The sequence below is a fragment of the Anguilla anguilla genome, chromosome 11, assembly GCF_013347855.1.
Source record: "Anguilla anguilla isolate fAngAng1 chromosome 11, fAngAng1.pri, whole genome shotgun sequence".
Lineage (NCBI taxonomy): Eukaryota > Metazoa > Chordata > Actinopteri > Anguilliformes > Anguillidae > Anguilla > Anguilla anguilla.
Genome location: NC_049211.1, coordinates 7,208,521 through 7,233,141, shown reverse-complemented (window position 1 = coordinate 7,233,141; position 24,621 = coordinate 7,208,521). Strand labels below are relative to the sequence as shown.

Sequence of the window (24,621 nt, the reverse complement as noted above, 5' to 3'; positions counted from 1 at the left end):
TCAGCCCAGGGGACCCACGGTGTATGCTGGTTTTGGTCACAGATTAATATCATGATCATTTAACCATTTAAGGTCCAAGATTGCAAATGTGTGACTAGAATGTTCTGAACAGAACTTTCTAGTGCTGATGTATCAATCACTCCTGGTAACGGAAAGCAATGGACTTACAAAAACAAAAAACAAAGGTACAAAAAACAACATTCCAAAACACCTACTCTTTCTTTTCAGAATACTTTTATGGGATATGTTAATGTAAACAAATCAAGCAGTAGTAGCAGTATTGTAGCCCAGGAATACGCACTGCTTAGCAACACTTGCACGATAGCCTATAAAGTATCAACATGAACGCGCATTGGCTGCGCTGGACTTAGCTGCGCCTAGTCTTATTTTTAGATGGTGCAACAGGTGTAAATAGTGGACACAATGTTGACCGACATAACAGTTAAGACCAACTTTTAAAAAATATATTTTTTTTTACGTCCAGCTGATGCAACCGCTCCCAGAGGGTTTTGGGGTTGTTGAAAACATGCGTTTAAGTTCTAACATCGAATTCTAGCGTTACTTTAAATTATTCCAGCACAATGTACATGTTTTGTATCTCTGTGTAGTGCGGTTTTGTAGAAGTTGTACGCCAGATGGCGCATGACTACAAATAAGCCGTTGAGTACCATTTGCAGAGTTAACCAACGGTCGCCTTCTTTTAAAATTAATATAGGCCTAATTAAATCTTTCGTGGAGATGTAAAACATTTTATTCCTATAAATACATATTTTCGTTAAATGGCAGTTCAAAGCCGCCCCCCAAATTGTTGTTCGGTGTCTGATGTCAAAGAGATGTAAACCTTGTCATTTAAGAGCACATGTTCACATTTCACGGTTTCCTATTTTAAAAGTCATTATGTTGTTTCCCAGAAGGATAATTGTCTTGTCCTAAAATGACAGGTAACTATATTGTATTTTTCTCAAGTCATTTTCGTAGCCCACCATAACAACAGTAAAATTTCGCTTATCACTCCCAAGTATAAAGAACACAAAATGAATATTTCGGTCGCAATGTTAGGCTAGCTCTGCAATGTGTCAAGTCGTTGTTTCGACTTCATTATATTTTAATAGCAGCCTATCTTTATAAAATGAATTGAAACTGTATGGGACTTTTGAACAAAAAATGGAAGGTCCTGGAAAGTGAAATATAGCATTAGTCAAATGTTTAATAGTCAACATTATTAATTTAAAACCAGTTTTGACCTAGTTCAGAGGTTATTAAGGGGGGTGCTCACGTGCTGTAGCTAAATTATGCTGAATTGGGAAAATTTATTGCATTATGTAGTCTATGTACACATTTAAAGCAAGCAGGACATTGGACATATATACCTATATTTTATTAGCTTATTCTTCATCTGCAAACTGTTCAGTGTAAAATCAACTCTGGTAGACTATGTTTACATTAATTAGGAACACTTGTTATCCCGGAGATCCTACATTGATCAATTCAAAGGGAACAGTTACTGTATTGATATTATAATTATTGCCATCATAACAGTGACAATGTTTAGGCTACAGGCTACCCAGAACCGTGATAGTGAAGTAGCCTAAATGTTCAATTGTGGATAAATAAAATAGTCACAAAATAATAATTAGGCTATAATAATGCTTCATATGTAGTCTTAAATTTGATTCAACATATCTGAAGGAACGAAGGTCAAAGGACAGTTTTACTTGTATTAATTTTGATAGCTAGCTATAGCTACACATCATTCTCATTGCAAAGTTTATGACACAGAAAAGACCAGCAATAGTATACATGGTGGAAAAGGTCAAATTAATATACTTTACTTTACTCCCATCCTTGCACATGGTTTTAGCCTTTGCTTGGAAATTTCAAGGCATTGTGAAGTTATATTACATGTCACGAGACACTTTGGCATGTTTTGAGAATAACTTCAGTCAGAGAGGGAAATAAATGGAAATCATGTTTAATTACAAAATTCAGTGAAATATAAAACTGAAAGTCGTTCTGGGTATAATGTTTACAGGCGCGAGGGTCTCATCTACAGAAAAAAAAATATTAGCCTCAATCTCTTCCAATAAAGAGCATTTCCAAGATATTGTATTTGTACCTATCAAAAAAGCCGAAACCTAATCTCTCGGCATGACAACAGCATTTAATGCCTACTGAAATAATTTTACAATTACCATATAATCCATTGTAAAAACTTTTTTTTACTTACACCCCACCCCTTCGTTCTTAAATTATTCGAAATAAATAACCGAGCAGATAAAACCAAGTATGACAAATATGTTACATTGTCATACACAAGATTTAAAATGAGCTAACATTCGACCAAATGAAACCACTGACAACTGATAATTCAGAAAGATCACGGTCCCGCTTTTTCACAGCTTTGGAGCACTACAATGAACACCTGCAATTATGCGATTCAGCTGTCGGAATTTAAGTGCAGCGGTCACACTCTGAATGCAAGAATCTTAGCTTGGGTTAAGCAAATCAAATTTTTCTTTATATATTTGCGGAAATTTAAAATATCTATATGTCTGGAGCACATTTCCGCCCTTCAGCAAATAATATAAAAAATAAATAATGAGACTGACTACGCACAAGCGGTTGATTTTACGGGTGAAATTTTGACTATAACAAAGCAATGGAATCATTGAGCCATTGGAAGAAAGAAAAACACACACGCAAACAAAAATAAGATTTTGTCAATAGACAAAACTTAGCCGCGTTGAAACCACCACAAATGAGCGATATGACAGATTTCCCTATATTGATCATGTATAGCTACATGAGAACTAAACGGCCCCTATAAGGACATTTCTTGCTGTATGCTGTACGACAACGAATGTTGGCTACCGGGGGACGCCTGACCCCCACTGGCGCTAAATGTTTGAGTTATCCCAGCGTAGTGGCTGCCGTTGTGGGGCACCCATACACCCGCGTGTCGATGATATCCACTATAGCCTGGGTGGTGGAGGTGATTTGAATGGCCGCTCACAGGCGAATTCGGAAATCCACTTAGTGGCGCCGGGCTAATATTTCCATTGGCGTAGTGCGGCTGCTGGTAGATCGCGGATGCTGTAGACTGCAAGGGGCTGGGCTCAGCGAGGGTCCACGCGTTGCCCACAAAGTGAGCCGGTAAGTACTTCGTATTTTGATGCATGTAGGCATCGGGATAATTCAGATAAGTTTGCGCTTGCAAGTACTTTGTATTCTGGTACAAGTAGGCATCTGGATAATTCAGGGCATGCGTCTTCCCCGGTCCGCATGCAATTGGTGAAGGTCTGTATGATCTCTTCACCCGTCTCCGGCGTCTGTAATTCCCTTTATCGAACATGTCCTCAAAAGCTGGATCCAAAGTCCAGAAATTCCCTTTCTTCTCCCCGTCGCCTTCCCTGGGCACTTTGACGAAGCACTCGTTAAGGCTGAGGTTGTGCCGAATGCTGTTCTGCCAGCCCCTTTTATTTTTCTCATAGAAGGGGAACTTGGTGATAATGTATTGATATATTCCACTCAGCGTCAACTTCTTTTCGCTACTGTCTCTGAGGGCCATCGCGATAAGCGCTACATAGGAGTACGGTGGTTTTTGAAACGACTCCACGTTTCCCGTTTCCACCTGAACTCCGTCTTCGATTTTGTCGGAACCGCTTTCCCTCATGGTCGAAGACTGGTCCAGCGTGCACTGCATGAGATCCGACAGCGTTTAATAAACACCAAACTCTTGTCTTCAAAATGTGTCCCGTTGCGTCTATCCTAGCAACGCCGCATACCAAAGGGAAAGCTGTCCATAAGCAAGAGACACTTCAGGGCATTGCAGGTATAATACATTTTTACCAGGTAGTTATCCGGTAACGCGCGCGCGCGTTAACCCCTCCCACGGTCGATGCTATGCTAATGTATGAGAACTCACTACTTGAGATCCTTGCAAATACTTTAAAAGATACTTAAAAAAATACTTAAAAGTTTATTCCATTCTAAGGATGTAACATCTCTACTGTTCAAGTGGGGGTCACACACACCTTTTGACCGGAAAACAGCTGGCATAAACAATAACTTCTGAAAGCGGATTCTTACAAATGTTTATGCGTAAAAATTAAAGATGAAATTAATTAATGAATGAATTAATTAAAATAAGTTATAATAAATTATCATGAAATCTCATTTAATAATTAAGCCGTTTGCAATTGAAAAACAAGTTTAAACAATGTCGGCTATATGCGTTCTGTATGAAAATAGCATGAAGTGATTATGGGAGTGGGTGGCCAACTCTGTGCGCATGTCTTTATTTGGCACGTGCGCCATTTCATTTTTTCACTAGTCCTAACTATTTTACAGGTTTTTAAATAACATATTGCTATTTTATTGAAACTGAAGAATACGGTAAGTGTTCATTAGTTAATATTTTTCTTCTTTTTTCGAGGCACAAAAGATACTTTATTGGATTAGTTCGGCTGCTTAGGTTGGACAGGTAAGGAACATGTCCATAGTTGACGTGATTCCTAGCGGATTCCTATACAATTTATTTTTATAAGTATTTTCAAAGAAATTATATTGCTGCATAAGAATGCTGTTGCCTAGGCCTACACATGTCCTAAAATACTTTGTCATAGTGCCCAATAGCAAACAACAGGATTTCTGTGGATCTGTTAACGATTGTTGTATATTCGTGATAGTTCCATATTTTTTAATTCCATAATAAAACATGGTTTCCACATAGCGTTTTACTGTTAATTTCATTCTGAAATAAAACAAAAAAATTAAAATAGTTAACACTATCTTCTAAGATTGACTACACTAACATACACAGCACTTTAAATAAGGATCACCCACTGGCAGCTCATTCCTCCTGTTTTTAATGGTAGGACCTTGATGCGCTTCATTTTAGATATAGGATAACTTCAAAATACTGGATTTCATTTGAAGTCAATCTCTGATCACTATTATTCATTATTTAAACAGTGTCATATACTGAACATTATGAAATTTTAAGGTAGTACGGCACTGTAATACTCCAGCAGTTAAAATAAACCAGCTGCTGATATGGTTGATGTTTACTTACACTAACAATCTCTAGCAATAATAATTTTAAAAATAAGTTTACGGGTTGCGTGACACCCCGTTTTGGTCACGAAATGTCGCTGGGATGTAATATCAAGTTCCACGTTGGGGTTTAGGTGATAATATGAAAATCTTTGAAATCCACTGCTGTTCATTGGTGTGTTATACATAGTTTTTCATAATTCTTATCAAATTAGACTTAACTGTTTAGGTGGTTGTATGCCGTGCAGAAGAAAGTTTTGTTTTTGAACTCATAGCCAACTTCAGTTTGACAACCGTATATTGTTGCGTGCCCTGCAATGGTCTCTATCTTAAACAACTAGGCTATATGATTACTGAGCATAAGAACAATAATTAAGGCAACACATTTAATATGGAAGTTTGTAAGACAATGACGAAGTTGTGCCGCTATCGGAGCAATTTAAAGAGCAAAATTTCCCTGAAGGTGCGTGTTATTCAGCCTCCTAATATATTTATATAGCAAAAAGACTGCTTCGTTTTAAAGATATGCAAGCTTAATGAATATATTTAGCAGGCCTGTTTCAGGTACACATCTTACGGGCATTATTTTGTTAGGCCTATATCAATGTAAAATCTGATGTATGTGTTCCTAAGTATCTCAATGTAAAATTGTATTTTAACGATCAACAGTTAACACAGTAGATTTCAATTACTTTAAATCCACTGTAGGTTTACAGGTAGCCTATAGGATTCGTTTAAACTTTGGGGAGACACATTGCTGGACCACCTAGTCTCGCGTAGTCAAATATCATGTCTCACACGTATACTAGCTAGTCAAGCAATTAATTCATATGAAAATATCGGGGGGTGGCGCGACTCATCGTCTCCACAAACCCACGCGGCACGCGCATGCTTTGTCTACAGAATCAGACACAAAATTTCATCGGACAGATAATCATGCTCAGTGTGTGGAACGATTAATCCTCTACAAATAAAGACATGCCCATTTCTGAAACAAGGAAAGCCCCACTAGAATGATGCACTACCTCTCAATTGTTTTCCACAGGCTACGCATACGCACGCACACACATGACGTCGCTTCTAATAAGTTGAGACATCATTAACACTTTACACATTTGGAGCCGATGTATTTGGATACATCAGGTAAATATCCTTGGGGATTTGCTTATGGTGGCTCAATGGGATATTTTACATTTGTAACAGATAATGCCCATTTTAGCGAATTCCCCCATGACGTAGGCCTATACCACATATTTCCATGTGGTCACGGCCTAATTTTCATTTACTACGTCTTTGGAACCCCTCCCTTCTCTCTCAGCAGTTGCAACAGTTAATCAACGAGACACATTTATCCGGTCATTGCCATTCAGCCCGCCAATAATCTGTACACTAAGCCGTTTGAAACGGTAGAGCATACCACGGGGAAATATTATTAAACACAAGACAATCTCCCTAATACGTGGACTCGGTCTATCTGCTCATCATAGAATATCTTTGTATGGCAATATTTTTTTCGGTGCTGTTCAAACAGGTTTCCGTAGATATTGTCACAGCAGCCTATATACATGAAAAAACAGTTTCCTACATAAAATAGGAAGGAAAACTATATGTAGGCCTATATTTGAAATACTGCAATGCTTAATGCCTAGCCTATTTTCTGAAGCACGGTAATGTAATTTTCTGGAGCTAGAACAGTGCATCTTTTTCTTTTTCCAAATATACAGGGAATATCATTTAAGAATCATGACTTATGTTACAATGCATTCAACTGCATTGCAGGGTTAAGTACCACAATGAAGTATGCCTTCATACCGCGCGCAAAAAAAAAAGGTTCCTCGCGCAAGAGAGTGCCAAACCACTTGGCTACCTGACAGACAGGCCAATGCCAGGTATGGAGGTACTTTTCCCACCGCTGAGGACTGGGGTATTTCCTGTCTCTCTTTGAGGGGTCCGAGTTGAGCATGAAGGGGATAAACGCTGAGCCAGTCGCGCGACACCGGCGGCTCCGGGATCGCCACCCACACACACACAGGTATGGAGACCGTGACTGGGAGGGGGGTACTGGAGATAATGATCACCTGGTCTCACCAGACAGACTGTCTCCCCTGAACAAGTGATAGGGAAATCAGTGGAGCTTAAAACTAACTAATTCTTCGCATCAGCACTTGCTCTTCTTGGGGATTTAGGTGGGGGCTAATTACAGAAGAATAAATAAGGCTTATTTTCTTTAATATTCTCTTTATAAGCATTTAAATAATACGACTGCCTCTTCAAAAGCATTTGAACAAACAAGCGTTCATAGTCCGTTTGCAGTAGATGTTGGTTCTTTTTCAAGTTTGATAATCGTTGTCAAGAAAAACAAAAGATTCTCCGGTACTGCTGATGGACAAACCGCGCTCCCTTGAACGCTCTTCGACAGGTTAATGCCTCATCTGGGGGGAAAAAACAAAAAACAAACAAAAAAAAAAAACACTGTCTCTCTCTGTCTGGAGTGGCTAGACACGTTGAACATTTTGACAAATGAGTAAGACTGTTATGCACTACATTTGTAAGATAATTGAGATCATAATTTTCTTGGCTGACGTTATCGTGGCTCAAATGTCCACAAATACACGCAATAGGACAACAGGTTATTTGCGTTTTACTGCAACTCCCGTTTCAAAACTAATGGTAAATAAATAATTGGATACATTGGAGCAATTTCACCATAAAGTATTTTTGCCATCACAGATTTTTTTAAACTAATAGTAATCTCAAGGATTTCGATTGACGCGAAAGACAGACATGCATGAGCAGCTCACGGCGAGGCCAGTCATGTTTCACTATGCAGCGGTCAGATTTCCATTTGTCAGTGCAGCAGTCTCGCGGGGATTCGAGGTGCGTTTCCGAAATCTCCCGATTTAACTCAACATGGTGTCGCGCGACCGGAGGAAGGCGCCCGACTGAAAACGATAATTCCACAGAAGAATGCATATTTCAGACATTCGATACCCCCTAAAAAAGTTTCGCCAAAAGAGAGACAGCTACTTGTAGGCTACAAAACAGGGGCGCTAGAAGATAATCTAAAATCTAATTTAACAAGGACTTTTTAGCTGTAGAAAACGTTATATTTCTATAATACATAAACCAGAAAGTGAACCATATTAAGCAATAATTACTTAAAGACTTCCCGACCACCGAATGAATGAGCAGCAATTCTTTGTCCTGTCTAGTTTAATTAAATGTTTAATGCAAATAAACATGAAATAAACATTGTTTCAGGAAACATGTTAATAATGGCATTTATAGCTCCTATTAAAGATGGAAACAATTTTTTTTGTTTTTCCTACAGTCATGTTGAAAATCGTGAATGAGAATCAAATTTTGCTACAGCGAGGCTGAATTCTCTGGAAATAAATTATGTGTTTAAGTTAGTAAATACTGTAAATAAGTAGGTCCTTTATTTCATGGTGAATTACAACTCGTGAATTATATTCACAATCATCAGAGGGAAAAGGAGCATCAAAATCATATGAATAACTGAATCAGTTTTGGATGAATAGCATCATCCATATACCATAGCCTTCATTAACACACATTAAATGTAAGGAGTACTTTCAGACAAACCAACAGAATTTGATAAAGCAATATAAAACTGAAACGTAACTGATAAAGGAGCACATTTCAAATTACAGATTAAACTGTAGCCTATTTGAACAAAAGGGAAATATAATTTTAGGTATTCGAGGGTGATAACTTATTGTTAAATGAACCCATCTTCAACATGCAATAAAAACACATTTTTTGTCAAATGACAAATGAAATGTATAATGGAACAACAAATATATTTTTAGTCAGTCTTTCTGTTGAAGTTTTTCTGTAAACGGAATCCTCTCTTCAGACTCTTGTAATGGAATCAGCGTTAGATACAATGTCAATAATAATCAAAACCAGAAGTCAATAAAAAGCTCAATGCTAAAAACAGAAACACTGGTATAGGAATGACAGCATTTTGGAATGGCTACCAGAAAAAAATGTTTTGATATGCTGTGGAATTTTGGCTTTCTTAGCCAGTAGAACAGCAGACCAGTGTGTGTCAAGTGCTGGAGATTCAGCAAAGCATTTGTAACTGCATTATTTAAACAGACCAAATAATAGCAAACATAGGTACACTTGCCAATACTGTAAGAGGTATTATTACCTTGAAATGTTACAACTGGTCTCCCGAGGAATATATTTTTTTTTTAAATCAAAAAATGAGAGCTATGAAGCAAACATATATTTGTTTTGGCTCAGTTTTGCATCCTTCCCTCAAAAATGACCTAATGTTTCAGGCTTTTCCTCTTTAATACTCATTTCAATTCAAATTTTTATTTTATATTTCTGGAAATTTAAAACAATGCCAATGTAACCACCAGGCAATTGACCTAAAACTTTTAAGAATGTTACCTCAGTTAAGTGCCTATGTAAATAGCAATTCTTTTTCATACCACTTTTACAACCCAAAATGCTTCACATAAAATCAGTTAAAAACATGTTAAGTTAAAACAAAGACAGTTCTGTGAAGCTGAACCACGCCCCCCCCCCCCCCCCCCCCCCCATTTACCTGAGAAAAATGCCCATCACATTCATTTTGCAAATGCTCCTTTCCAGCACAACCTGGAAAGTAAAAAACAAAAGCATCTGCTGGAGTGGCATGAGCAAAAGTGCAATACCTGGCTAACAGTGTTCCCAGACTAGTGTATATCCAACATCACTAAAGCACTAAGTGCAAGATAACTATGCTAACCAATGCCAAAATTGTGTGACATCACAAATGTGTGATTAGAATGTTCATAACAGAACATTCTAATGCTGATGTAACAATCACTACTGGTAATAGAACGTGATGGAGTTCTAGAACACTCGCTTAGAGTTTTTTTTAAATAACATTCCAAAAAACCTAGCCTTCAAATGGTTAATATGGATAAAATCCACAAAGACATAATAAACCCACAAATTACCATGATATGAATAAACTATATACGAGTGCACGGGGGATGGGGTAGAAGGGGGTGGGGTCACTAGCCTGCACTGAGAGATGGCCAGTGGTTCTGCTGCCCAGACCAGCAGGGGAACAGTGCACACAGGCATCGTGTCTGGGGAGAGCACCACTCAGAGAGGGGGGACAGAGTCACGCTGAGGGAGGGGAACAGACAGATCTGGCCAGGGTGTGAGGTGTGAAGACTGACCGCTGACACAAGTGAGAAACAGTTTTTCGTGTCAGCGAGAATCGATCTTTGAGACACAAGTTGCTTAATTTACAAATGGCAAGAAACCATATTTTCTTAATGTAATAAGTACTGGTCAATAAGAACAACCATGACATTAAATTTGATACTTACATGCATAAAAATATAAAGATAATTGAGCTTCAAGACAGTTTGTACTTTATCAACAATAGTACAGATTTATGCACTCACACATGTACAAACAATCTGCATTTTAAAAAAACATCCTTAAAAAAAAGACAAAAATACTGCGTAAAACATATTTAATTAGCAAAGACATGCTCAGACTTACAAGGAAAAAAATGTTGTGAGTGATACACCCAGATCAACAAGGCTAACAACTGTATTAACTGTATTTTAAAGTTCAGCAGTTTGAAATGGCGAACAGAATGAAGGATTCTGGACCTGACGATTTCAGGCCTGAGTCCAATGTAGGCCACTTCCACTGAAAGTTAAAGCAAGGCAATTTCTTTCAACTGATTCAAAAACCACTCCGTAAAAATTGGGTTACAATACAGAAATAATGTACAATTGTTGCCAATGTATTCAGGACAAGGGAGTGGGCACACAAGATCATTTTTAAATATAAAAGATATGCAACACACACACTGTCAAGATACCAGGCTGGCATGTGTAGGAAAATACTTTCCTTAATATAATTTGCTATAATTACAGCAGTAGTATCCCCAAGCCCACTTTAAGGTCTGAATCTAAAATACTAAACAATAAATACTTTTTTCCTCTCCAACAGAAAACAACACATTAAAGCTTCAGTGCCTCTAAGGTTTGGGATACAGTAAGACATTATGAACAGACATTAAATGAACATTATTTTTTTCTATACACCAGATATGATGAATATCAGCTGACATTTTGACTCCAGCACCACTTTAAATGCAGGAGGCAGCATACCTGTAAAAGTACCAAAGTGCTTCAGTCACATTCCATGAGATTCAATCTAAACCCAGATACAACAAACGGAGCGTCGATAAAAATGGTTTGTTTCTGTTAAAAAAAAAAAAAGTTTTAGTCAAAAGTATCTTATTGTTCCTTTGTGCCATATATGCTGACCATTCAATGCATTTTTCATTCATGGGATTTTGAACATAATTGTTAGGTTGATCTTTTTTTTTTTTTTCTTAGCCTAACTTATGAACAGCTCTTGTCACTAACAAGCAAGTCACAAAATCTTTATTAAAAAAAAAAAAAACAAACAAAAAAAACCCCCCAAACAACTGATGTCTGAACAACACACTCCACTTCAATAATGTCGCTAGAATCTCCCATAAGCACCTACATGTACTGCCAGGACAACAAGACTCATTCTTCTGGCAGAGGATCGCCAGAATAACTGGGTTATTTCCCTCTTTCCTTTATGAGAATTTTAAGTCGCATTAAGGAGCCAATTAATACATCATCTCTGACACAAATGGAAAAAAAAAAAAAAAAAAAAAAAAACATTAACTTCGTTAGAATGGTACAAAATGCGTAAACATCTGCATTTTTAAAAAGCAAAAACGGCGATTCCGTATTTCTGAACAAGCTCATGCAATCCGCCTGTTGTACAGGACAATCCATCGTGAAAATATGGACGTAGTCAGATGGTAACATGGCGCAGGACTTTGGAAGGCCACACTTGCAGTCAAAGAACCGCCAAGTAAATCTGAGCCATTTAAGAAGTCAGTGTCCTTTCTCTCCTGTCAAGAAGTCCCAGTTCCTCTGGATAAAATGACGTAATAAACGCATAATCCTGCAGCACCGCGTGCCCTTCACCACCTCGCTAACATCCACGGCTCTCCTCCCAACCAAGTCGCACAAAAAATGCTAAGGTGCTAGCCCGATCCTTAAAATGCCTCTCTTCTCACTCTCAGGAGCATTCATTAGGGCGGAAGTGGCCCGGCTGTCCGTGAGGAACACCACTTCCGCCCCGCCCTAAGAAACATGCGGTTTTTGCGCGCGTTGAGACTTGAGTTTACGGTCATGCCTCGCACGGTGTGACAAACGGCTGTTAAAGAGCGAACACTCAAGACAAAAACAGCTACGTACACGCAGCAGCCATGGCACGATGGTTCAGCACCTCCGCGATCCGAGGGAAGTGTGTGTGGTTCGAGTTCTGCTTTAAATAAGCATGGCATGCAGCACGTGATAATGCAATACCCTTTTCTTTTGTTTTACCTTGCAGGAGGAAACGTGACAATTGATATAAAGCTTGATATTTTGCAGAGCGCAAGATTCAAATTATGCCAGGGACATCCTAACTTTGTATTCTCTCCATGTGTAAAAGACAACAAAACGTCTGCTCTGCTAGAACATTTAAGAAACCACTTTTAAAGTAATAAACCAAAATAACCATAAAAACACTAACATTCCCTGCCAATAACCTGAACAGTGATGGCAGAACCGAGTGAGGTTGTGGAATGTGTAATGAAAGTTTTCAATGTGTAATGCAATGTTTTCTGGATTAAGACAGCACAGCTTTTCATGTTTGTATGTTTGTTTTTTTTTTTTAATCCAGTACGTTTTTTCAACGAAAACAATCAGCAGACTGACCAGCCCACCCTCCTGGAAAAGTTGTGCAATACCTCGAAACTTGTATCATAAATATGTGCTTAACCTCTTGAAAATCAAACACCCGCTTAAGAGACAACACACCTGTACATTTAAGCCAAACGAAACTTTGTGCGCACGCTCACAGAACGACTATTCACACCGCAACACACAAACGGCCCGTCTTTCACGTCAATGTTGTAAGAGATAGAAATGTACCGGAGCCGAACACACTGCGGCAGACACAAAGCGGCCGGCTCTGTCACATTCATGGATATCTGAAGAAAAGAAAGGTTTCCCATTTTTGGTACATTTTCCAAAACAAGAGATTCCCCCCCCAGTTAACACGGACACTAAAACAGCAGCATCGTCGACCCAAAAAAAAAAAAAAAAAAAAAAAAAAAAAAACTAAGTTACAGCACCACTGCCAGTGTATTTCATCAATGTTTCAAACTTGGTAGGACTTGCTGCAGTCGTTCCCCTCTGTATAAAATGCAGAACATCAAAACCGTGATGGGCGTCTTTAGATGAAAAGAGGGCTCAGTCCGTTCAGCCCGGTCACGCCTGAGCGACCGGAGAAACAAAACAAAACCTCCACCCGCAGACGGAGGCGGTAAGCCCCTCCCCCCCCCCGTAGTGTGCCCAGATGCGATTGGACCAGGGGGTTTTGAGTGGCAGAGAGGACAAGGAGAGTGTCTCTTGTGCACACGGCTCAGCTCCAGGTGCCGTACGTGTACAGGGCGCCGAAGATGAGGTTAGCCGAGAGGCTAACGCACAGCAGCCCAGGCCAGAGAGACCACCCCAACACACCTGCAAACGCAATCAGTCAAACGATCAGCACAAATGGCCCATAAGCGTAGAAGAAAAAAAGTGCAAAAACAAGTCGACACACGAGACACAAGTAACTATAGTTTCTGTTCCGATAACATTCGTACCCAATGTTGCAAGTGACGTCAAGAACGTGTTTTGTTTATTTTTCTTTTATTCATTTAACTTCTGGATTTTATCTTATTTTCTTCACGAAGGGAAACCACATTCTATGAAATGCATCCAAGATAAAGTACTGTGCAAGTCAAGTCAAGTTTTATTGAACCCCGTGGGGTAACCTGTCCTCTGCATTGGACCCATCTTAGCTACTTAAAAGCAGTGGGCAGCCACAGTGCAGCGCCCGGGGACCAACTCCAGCTCTGAGGCCAGTGCCTTGGTCACAGGCAATGGGAAAGGAGTGTACCTAACCTGACATGTCTTTTTTAAATTAATGTGGAGACGGCAGCTTCAGGAAGCTGATGGACCACTCACCCTTCCATTTTGGGCCCTCCACACCGGCCCCTGTGGTGGTGTCCACCAGGCAGGCCGAGGACGTTGACGTGCTTCCCCTTTTCTTCTCCTCCGCCACGTCCTCGAACACGCTGCTGTCCTCCAGCAGTGAGCTCAGATCTGGGAACAGAGAGCACGCGGGCCGGCAGGGTGAGCATGAGATCAGAACAGGGCCGTATACAAGCACATCGGCTCTGCAGCAGGGACAGAGACGCACGGGAGCGTATGACAATGCACCCCATCTGTGGCAGAGGGAGGCTGAACTTCCGTAGGGAAGCTAAAAATGCAACGCTGTATGTAACTCTCGCACACCCCTCCCGCGTATAAAATCAAAAAGAGAAACTGACGTATCTCGGACAATATGTGCTGTAACAGGGGCTTTATTTTAAAATGCACAATAATGGTAAATCCTGCAGAAGGATTCTGCTCATTCATGCCCAGTGCAATTCTGGCACTGGCTTCCAGCCTATCAGAGCTGACAATTGCACTTACTTGAGGGTGCCATTTGTGATTGAAATCAGCCCTGTGAAGAGTAGGTTTTTTGTAATGTTTTTTCAAAAGTCGGCCTTCTAGAACTCTGTTGCTTCCAGTCACCAGCAGTGATTGTTACATCAGCATTAGAATGCTCAGCTAAGAACATTCTAAATCGCATATTTGAGCTCTTACACCGTAAAGTGTTAAACAAAAATGAGACTTGTTTACAAATCACAGAGGTGCACAGTGGATAAGAGAGGACTTTCTATTCACAAAATTCCCCACCGATGCGCAGACATCTCCCACTTCCAGTGCCGTACCTCACATCCTTTCCTCATCAAAGACGCAGGCTGGGGTTTAATTGCACCGTGCGAGAGCGGGCCTAATCTCTCACTGACGACAGACTACCCCGAGATCACACAGCCTGCGCAGCTTAAACACACTTCAAATAGCCACAATGAAGTGTTTTTCCCCATCGGTCGCTTTCAAAACCATCCCCACGTTTCCACCGACATCACAAGGACTAATTACTGACAAACTCATGAGTTGATGAAGCATATGGGTTTGATGACAAGGTGTTAAAAGCAAAGACAAAAAAAGCAAAATCCTATCACAGGTAAAACACTGACACTTTAAAATTACATTACATTTATTTGGCAGATGCTTTTATCCAAAGCAACGTACAGTATGTGCATACCGAAGGAAAAACTGGAAAACACAGGTCCGATAAGGTCCTTATTTAATTTTGTAACAGTCATTCATAACCATGAACACATTAAGTTCAGTTCACACAGTAAACATTACTCTCTGACCTAAGCTATGCTCAAGTCAAACAAAAACTCCAGTGCAGAGTCCTTCACTTGGGCTGACTACCTCAGCGACGCAAGCGTTCCATCAAAGCAGGCCACGGGGTGGATAATTACCACCGACAAGTTGCAGTGAAATAAATCGGTTCAGTAGAATAAAGAGGCTCAGCACTTCCTGTCTCGCACCAAGGTGGGCAGAACAACATCCTGTCTCTCCTCGGCGAAATAATTACACGGCGAGCAGATGTAAAAGCGGGTTTTGGGGAGCGGCTCAAAGCGAAGATGCCCATCCCCATCACCCCCCCCCCCCCCCCACCCCCCCACCCGCCCACACGTACCGTGGTTGGGAGACGAGAACGGGGAGCCCTCGGGAGGGTGCACCCCCGCCGTGTAGAAGTTGGTATGCTCCGAGGGACAGGGGGGCGGAGCCAGCACCGGCGGGTCCGGGTGGGAGGGGAAGAGCTGCAGCTTGCGGCCGCCCAGCTGCAGGCGGGCGGGGCTTATGAGGGGCCGGCGCTGCCGGGCCGAACTGGAGGTGGACGTGACCGAGCCCGCCACCGAGGGGGCGGGGGAGGGGCCGGGGGAGGAGGGCCGGCTCACCGACTTCAGGGAGAAGTAGTCTGCCGCAAAACAGATATTAACGAATATGAAAATATAATATAACGGAAGGTGGTGAAGCTTTAAACAGCCAGAAAATTCCATCTGATTATGTAATAATAGTAGTGTCAATTAAGCATTTACACACACAAGCGCTTGGAGAAAGCAGAGAGCATTAGGATTATATTGCCACTTACATTATAGGGACCAAGCAGGAAGTGGCCAAGGGTTGGTTGCCAATGCCCCATAGGTTCACGATTAAGCATTGTTTTAACAGTTAACAGATAGAAATTGGCCCCAAATTTAGGAAAAGGTTCTTCTGTCCTGAACCACCATTAACAGCCCCTATGCCTGGTACACACTTACCTTACTTTTAAAAATCTCCACTGAGTTTGCAGGGAGTGACGGTATAACACACATTATTTTAAGATGATTTGAGTGACCAAAATAAGGCAAAATAAGAGAAAACACTTCAAAAGAAGAAACGAAATATGCTGGAATGTGCTACACTTGACCTTACTCTACAGTGAAAGTGGCTGATAAGTGGATCACATGCATCCAATGTTTCCATTTTGAGTTAAATAATAAACTTTGGGGACAGCTAAAAATTCAGACCTTCTTTAACATTAACATATTTTGTGAAAGGTGCGTGCTTGTTTGTTTGCCCCTGAGTGGAGTTACCTGACGGCGGGGAGTCTTTACACTGTGAGGACGGCCGGCTTCCACTAAACAGGTACCCCGAATCTGAGAAGAACACAACGAGGGAAACGGTTTTTATCTGCGCAGAAAATGCTCAACACACTGCAACTGGGGTCCCAAAAAAACAAAAACCATCGCCAAAGCGGTAAGGCAGCTGACTGGGCAGTACTAAACTTCCAACCGTTTTGGGGAAAAGGGAAGATGAGGAGGTTAAGAGGAACCTGAGCTACTTCCATCCACACGCCAGGCACTCTCACAAGCACACAAAACCCAGCACTAGAACCTGTTAGAAGGAACATAGGAGCTTTTACACCTCATTTGCAGCACAAAGCTTAAAATGTTGTGACAGATGTTGTTACAATTCGGCAATCATTGGCCGCGCCACGAAATGCCATGTTAAAAGTGAGTCACAAATCTCACGCGCACACACACACACACACACACAGGCACATACACACTCGCACACTCACACTCACACACAGACACACACACACTCGCACACTCACACACAGACACACACACACTCGCACACAGACGCACAGACACACACACAACACACACAGACACACAACACACACACACTTAGCACATTCCTCCAGAGGAATGCCCAGCTGAGGCGAAGATGAGCAGCCTCTGCAGGCTCAGAGCGGGGGGAGCAGGGGGGCGGGGGGGGGGCGGGGGGGGCGATGACAGAAAAGGGGCGGCCATCTCTCGGGTCAGCGGGACAGAAGCGCTCGCATAGAGAGGCCCGGGACAATGCGTCTGGAGCGCCCGTGAGGCGCGAACGTCAACGCCGAAAACCTTTCACGAGCCAGCGTTCAGAGGGATGCGCGCCACAGAGGAATGCACCAGTCAACGCCAAGAATGCAGAGTTGCTGCAGTGCAGCAACAACGGCCAAGAAACATTACACGTGTGTGTGTGTGTGTGTGTGTGTGTGTGCGTGTGTGTGTGTGAGCGTGCGTGCGCGTGCATGTGTGTGTGCCTGTGTGTGTGCGTGCACGTGCATGTGTGTGTGTGTGTGCACACGCATGTGTCTGTGAGTGTGTGTGCGCGTGTGTGTGAGTGAGTGTGTGTCTGGTACTGACAAGTGAAGTTTTATCCACCACCATATCAGGGAATTGGGTCCATGCAGGTCAATAATCGTTCGATTGAGTGCACCCAGTCAGGCTTGTAGTCACAAATTATTACGAATCACAGCCATAGCTAAAAGCAATAACCCAGGGATAATGCCTTCATTTACTAATCTGTTTATAGCTGTAAATACGATCATTCTTCTTGTGGATTAGCCTTGCTGCCAATCTCAACCTATTACTCAGGCCAGTCACTAAGACATCGTGTCTCCTGCATAGAACACACGAGACCAAAGCATTCACTTCCTTTTCAGTGTCGATCTAAAACTCTAAACAGCAGTACTGAAATGTTGGCAGTATTGCAAACACTGCCCAAGGGTGTTTACCACAAACTACTACATTTAATAAGTGTGGTTACATTGAATATTAACTTTGAAAATTAAAGTTTTGTTTTACATCACAAACAAGAAAATAATGACAATTAAAGAACACATTTAACTATATATTTTTACCTTTTTTTGCAACTGAAAAAATCAAATCATGACAAAATTTGGGTTCACACAACGCACCCCGGCAAATTCACAAGCACGTGCGTTAAGTGTTTCAAAGTACTGAGCAGACATTGAAAAAAGTTGAAACTTCCTGAAACACCTTCCTGAGTACCCACATGCGTGCTGTATTATGAAACATAATCTCACCCTGCACTCTAACGTAATGTTTGGTAAAGACACTCAGATTCCCCTCCTTTTTTAAGCTGCAGGGGGCTAAATAGGGGGGGTTGGGGGTAAATGGGGGGTTGACAGTTTGGGGGTGGGAGGTGGGGGTAAGATGCAGGCCTTTTGCAGTGCAAACAATCAAGGTTGGGCCACCACAGTTGCTCTTGTTTTACTGGGGTGACGCAGACACGACATGACCTTAAGCAACAATCTCCGCGCAGCACATCGGAATGTTCAAAAACATTGCAACTAAACAAAAAAATGTCTAAACTAGAAGATGAGAAATGGGAGATAACGGTTCGGTGGGGGGGGGGGGGGGAGAAGGAGAACGTACGATAATGCTGCCATTTGAGACGCCTGTCTGGGGTAAAACACACCGTCCACGCTGTGTGCGCTTCTCGACGCATCCTTGTGAGGAAGACGCAGCTGAACCGCCAGTCACAACGGCTACAGCTGCCGAAGGCCACAGGACCACCTAGCAACCGGCCATCTCCATTTCACAACAGAGCCTTTCACTCCCAAACGCTACCGCTGGGTTCAGGGAAGGGCCCCGTTTCCCAAGAGCAGAACACACCGACGAACTCACTGTGAACGACGCGTCACAGCAGGAGCTCTGTCTCTGCACCCACGGCTTGGCACAGGAGAGAGAAAAGGAGAAAAGAAAAAAGAAAAAAAAAAAAACAAGAGGACAGCATGTCCTCAGTGTACTTGCAGCTGGCATTACTATAAACAACATTTTCCTTCATGAACTAGACATTCTCAAAATGCTCCAAATTATTTTTCACAGCACTCAAGCCCCTGAAAACGCTTTTTACGACAAACCACCGCCGCACCTGCCAAGCTGGCCAACCATCATTAAAAGGCGGGGGGTGTGGCCTGGGCCTCGCCGAAAAGCACGCGCACCCAACCCACAGTGGGGCCTCATACTGCTCATTTACTGCACAGGACCTGCCACTGCTCCCCTAATCCAGACCCTAAATATCCCCCCTCCTCTGCCTGCCAGCCAGCCAGCCAGCCTGGCACAGACACCCAGCTTCAGAGTCGGTCTGTGCTGGGGGAAAAATCAACCATAGCCGGTATGGTTAAGAATCTTTGTTACAATTATTCATTTTCATTTTGCGCAGGAACAAACTAGAACTTAGGGAGGAAAAAAATGTGCAGAAAAATAACAAAGCCCAGAGGGGATTGTACACGGTACTTTCCCTGAAAGCAACAAACTTACCAAGCAATTATCACAAAGATATCAACAACAAAAAAGACTAACAGAAATAAGGAAAAAAGAAAAGTAAGAAAATATGTGAAAATATATCTTGCGTGTGATGATCAAAAACAACGGGACTGAACATTCTAAGTTGTTCCCATTGCCCTTTGCCTGGATTCACATTAATGGGTGAGGCACTGCCTCAGAAGCAGGCTCAACTTCTTTCTTCTTTCACGACACACAAGCACTGACCCATGCCTCTCCCACAATGCACCTCTCTGCGGGTTCCACATGACTGCCCTCTCGCCTCTCCTTCAGCGGCACGGCCAACTCCCTGAAGCACCGATTTAAAAAAAAAAAAAAAAAGAAAGAAAAACAAGATATTTTCCCAGCGTGCAAATGTGCTGCCAGCGCTCTCTTCAATGTGAGGCGCCATTCAGCTTCACCAGGAGTCCCAGCTGTTCTGAAGCCCTGTGTTTACTTTTTAAAATCAGGCAATAAAAAAAGCTTGTGTGTTCAAGGTTCTGTAAACCACCACTGCAGTGACTGACTACTGCACAGAGCCCCCAGTGTACTTCTGCATCTTCCTCATCTCTCTCATTTCAGCACAGTTCAACACGATAAATGGTGAAACGCGTTGTATTCAGTGTCTTTCAGATTAAAGCTCTCATTCACTCATGTGAATGGCCAACCCCATCATACCGGGGCCTGAGTAGAGAGTCTGTCCATTTAAAATCGCATGTAAAATGCACATTTATGTCAAAAAATAAACATGGCTAAATCTGTCCAGAAAATGCTTTGCATGTTCTAATTTAAATGGTAAGAACACACAATCGCCAGCACAGTGAAATCAACCGTTTCCTAATTTCATGGAATGGAACAGCTACACAAATTTTGAGTTTTATAAGGCCAGGAACAACTTAAATATATATTTATATTGTGCTTTAATGTTGCTTAAAACATAAATGACAAAAGTATGACTCACATGGCATCACACACTATCACACAGGTCTGTACAGAATACAGGAGTCTCTTAGAAAAGGCCCAACTGGACTGTACTTGTCCAAGCCGCCCCATTTTGCAGATTGTAATCAGCTTCCTCAGTCAGTGGAAGCATTTCCTTTCCAGAGTAGATAGCACACCTGAATGAGCCTCACCTGGAACCCATCCACCCCCCACCCCCTCAGAACTACACCACCTGATAAAGTTATAAAATTCCCAATAATTAATCTCTGTCACATTAAAGACACAGTGTCCCATGAGCATGATTTACGGTGGTAGTGGAGGTTGGGCGGGGGGGGGGGGAAGCACAGCCGTTTAGTGGCCGTCACTCAGCGAGATTCACACCCCAAACCACCACACCGCACCGCACCCCCCCACCCCGCCACCCCCCCACCCCCGCCCGTGAGAGCAGTCTGCCCGGACTGGTTGTGAAGAAAACAGCGGAGGCGGCGTGTGTGCTGTGCGCTGAAGCAACACACACAGCCCTCAGCAGAGCGGTCGGGCGCTCCGGCCTCTCTGATTGGCTGCGATCCGATAGGGGCCCGCTGGGCCGAGCCAGTTCCGCGGACGGAATGCCGCACATACTGTGGTACACTTATCGTCGCCGCGGCAGGCAACCGTGGCGATGCCTGTGAAAAGGGCGGGAACTTAAAGCGCTTCACAAAGGAGATCAAATGCGTGGAGAAGGGCAACGGGAATTCTCTGAATGTTTGCGCAGAGTGCTTTCCCAGTTAATCGATTTTAAAGAGAGGAAATACGACCCTTTGTTTAACGTTTCAAATCAGTGTTACCTGGGAACTTGACCCACTAGGCCTAAACGCATGCCTGACCAATGAAACTTCCATCAACTTTTTAACCTTTTATTAAAAACAGCAATTGCCCAACCTCCCGCCTATCAGCCGGTTAGCATTAGCGAACGTTAGCGTGGTTCGGTGGTTCGGTGCGCTCACCTGTGCGGGCGAGGGAGGGGATGGTCCCCAGGGACAGGGCCCGGTTCAGGCGCCCCGGCAGGGAGCAGGGCGAGGGCTTGCGGGCTCGGTGGTTCAGCTGCCGGCTGAGGAGGTGCGACAGGTTCGGGGGCGGCGTGGGGGCGAACGCCGAGGGGTCCGACAGGGAGGGGGACAGCGGGGGGGGCGCCTGGCCACCGTAGAAGGAGCCGAGGGAGCTGCCGGAGAGATACCTGCAACACAGGAACGGCAGACTTCAGCCAATACCGACGTCCCGTTCCGTGCTACAGCTCTGCTGATTGGCTGGTGTAGCAACTGTACAATCTGCTGATTGGCTGCAGTCTAACTACAAACACAAAAACCTCTCGATCAGTGACCTTTCAGTTCGTGTTCAGAAAAGTAAAAATTTTGCCAACCGCAATTTACTGGAATGGGCAGGTGTACAGCCAGACACTACCAACATCAAAACAGCACTGCCTCGATATCACTGTTACAAAGCACTGGAACTCATTTGCCCACATTGGCATTACTGTAGCTGTAGTACTGTTTATGCTAGGAATAATCTACAATGAGGCGTGCTTTACAGAATGAACGCCCAACGCAAAGGCGAACAACCATTACATTACATTACAGGCATTTAGCAGACGCTCTTATCCAGAGCGACTTACACAACTTCTACATAGCATTTTACATTGTATCCATTTATACAGCTGGATATATACTGAAGCAATTTCGGTTAAGTACCTTGCTCAAGGCTACAACGGCAGTGTCCTACCCGGGAATCGAACCTGCGACCTTTTGGTTACAAGTCCAGTTCCTTACCCACTGTGCTACACTCCGTGCACCCAACACAAAGCAGGATGCGTTCAAACCCTTCAACATACACCTCTGAGTGGATTATTCCACTTATACCATGGTCATTTGCCAAAGATTAAAATATTATAAGGAGGGGTCGTAAAAAATTTTGGGGCAATCTGTCATCAAAGTATAAACCTTTTTTGCTGGCACTAACTACAGATAGTTTGTTACAAAACTGTTTACTAGGCTTGCTGCCATTTTGACATGTTGCCATGATTACATAGGTTGGTTAGCCGGCCAGGCAGCATATGGATTTAGAGCGGTGGTTAAACTTGACCTGAACTATATGGTTTTAATACACACCTAATAGCCAATCCGAATCGAGTATTCACCCAGACCATGGTATAAATGAGAGTTAACTGTATTTATTTAGCATCTGCAAGGCAATATGATAGCTTTGATCTCATGTCATCGTGAGATCAAAAGGTGCATTTCATCAGGGATCACAGATAGCATTATGAATGATATGGACTGTTATGAAAATACAAAACAGGTTTTTGCCCCAGCGATGGGAAGAAAGATTTACATTTCGAATTGTCGGTGCTCTAAAAAGACATCTCCCATTCAGGTGACTCAAAAGCAACTGATTACAATGATGTGTAAACTTTACAGCGTAACTAATTAACAGGATCTAAATCTGGTGTGGACTCGACATAAGACTGTCTTAGTGAATTAGTAGCATCATCACATTTGTAAAAAAAAAAAAAAAATGTCCTTTTCAATAGCTCAGAATACTAACGCTAGCTATTACTGTGAATAGATTAGTGTAGCCAGTATAAAAAAAGCTGAAATGTGGCACAACTGCTCGTAAATAAGTGTAAATTTACCTGGAAAAAAAACGCAAATAGTGTTTGAGCAAGTATGAGCACGACGAGCACACAGCGATGAAAAGCTGTGCTGTAAACCCAGCCCAGCTGCTCGCATCACTCCTGACACTAATCACCCAGCTGGTTACTCAGACAGGAAGTGTTCAGACGGGAAACTCCAGCCTACTCCCTGAACGCAGGAAACCCCTCCCAGTAACTGCACAACACTTCCCATTTTACAGGGTTCATACCGACATCGTGAAATTAAATCCAACTACTTCCGAGCACTTACTCAAGGACTATTTCCCCATTTTCAATGACCTAGCACAAAACAAGTAACTGAAATGTGTGTTGGTTCTCTAAAAGCATAAGCATAAATTTAAATGAAAATGTTTTTAGCAATCTACCACATTTTTTGGTATTATTCTTTCTACTGAACTCGTGATATCAAATTTGAATGAACTAATTGTTGCCAAATTGTCACACACAACGTTCTTTGTAAAATGTCGATTTTTGACCTTTTTCCAACACCTCACGAAAAAGAGTATGCTTTCCCAGGCATTCCAGTACTTAAATTTCCGGGCATCAATTTCAAGCACTTCAAAAAGCACCTCGCAAGAACACTGCAGTTATGCAATGAACTGGGGGGGGAAAAGAACAGCCAGTACATTTGCGAGTACGACGTTGTGGTTACACAGCACTGGGCTACAGGCTCTGTTGCAAAACCGTTTCATCACACAGTTCAGATGAGCTTCAGCGCCTCATTAGCCAAAAAGAGTCAAAAGCGCTTTACTCTGAAGAATCGTACGTACACCCATTTCAACATCGAATCATGCACTTCACATGCTGTCAGAGCCAGGTCACTTTAGGACTGGCAGCGGGGGGGGTGGGGGGGGGGGGGTTGTGTACGTGAGGGGGGGGGGGGGCATAGAGGGGAAGCCGCTTTGATAGGCAAGCTGCCATGTGGTTTCAGTGTAAGATTACGATATGCAAACAACACTGTCTGTCGCACGCCAAGGTTTGACACGGACATTCGGCAAACAGTAAGCTTCCCAGCTCCTGTCACCACATTTAAATGCGCACGCGTGCAGCAGTCATGGCAGGACACGCCGATTAGCCAAAGCATCAAGACTACATCTAGCTACTGCCTGACACACCAGCTACAGTCGAAGAGAGGGGCAGCAGGACAAAATTAAAAGAATGAGAACGTGGCGGCTTTTTATCCCTTTTTAACTCAACCTCTCCATCCTCTACAGTGCACGCCATAGAACTGTGA

The 24,621-nt window shown here is 42.6% G+C and overlaps 2 protein-coding genes across 3 annotated transcripts in view; both read right to left on the bottom strand.

Moving 5' to 3' along the window:
* Window positions 1–1,956: 1,956 nt before the first annotated feature.
* LOC118208377 (forkhead box protein L2-like) lies at window positions 1,957–3,815 on the bottom strand. Its single transcript, XM_035382990.1, has one exon. It carries the CDS (start codon window positions 3,701–3,703, stop codon window positions 2,822–2,824), a length of 882 nt encoding a protein of 293 aa, XP_035238881.1. The 5' UTR covers window positions 3,704–3,815; the 3' UTR covers window positions 1,957–2,821.
* Window positions 3,816–10,446: 6,631 nt separating this feature from the next.
* LOC118208506 (transmembrane protein 201-like) overlaps window positions 10,447–24,621 on the bottom strand; it is a 28,731-nt gene continuing 14,556 nt past the window's right edge. Inside the window, exons 7-11 of one of the 2 annotated variants that reach the window (XM_035383250.1) lie at window positions 21,685–21,914; window positions 16,727–16,789; window positions 15,787–16,068; window positions 14,151–14,288; window positions 10,447–13,661 (exon numbers count right to left, since the gene is read on the bottom strand). In XM_035383250.1, coding sequence (XP_035239141.1) covers window positions 13,564–13,661; window positions 14,151–14,288; window positions 15,787–16,068; window positions 16,727–16,789; window positions 21,685–21,914 — 811 coding nt within the window. In that variant the 3' untranslated portion in view covers window positions 10,447–13,563. Of the gene's footprint in view, window positions 13,662–14,150; window positions 14,289–15,786; window positions 16,069–16,726; window positions 16,790–18,838; window positions 20,067–21,684; window positions 21,915–24,621 lie in introns of those variants that run through there. The other variant, XM_035383251.1, reaches the window with a different exon arrangement.

Excerpts from the sequence above, each read along its gene's own strand:
- LOC118208377 (XM_035382990.1), bottom strand. The coding sequence starts at position 3,703 with ATGCAGTGCACGCTGGACCAGTCTTCGACCATGAGGGAAAGCGGTTCC.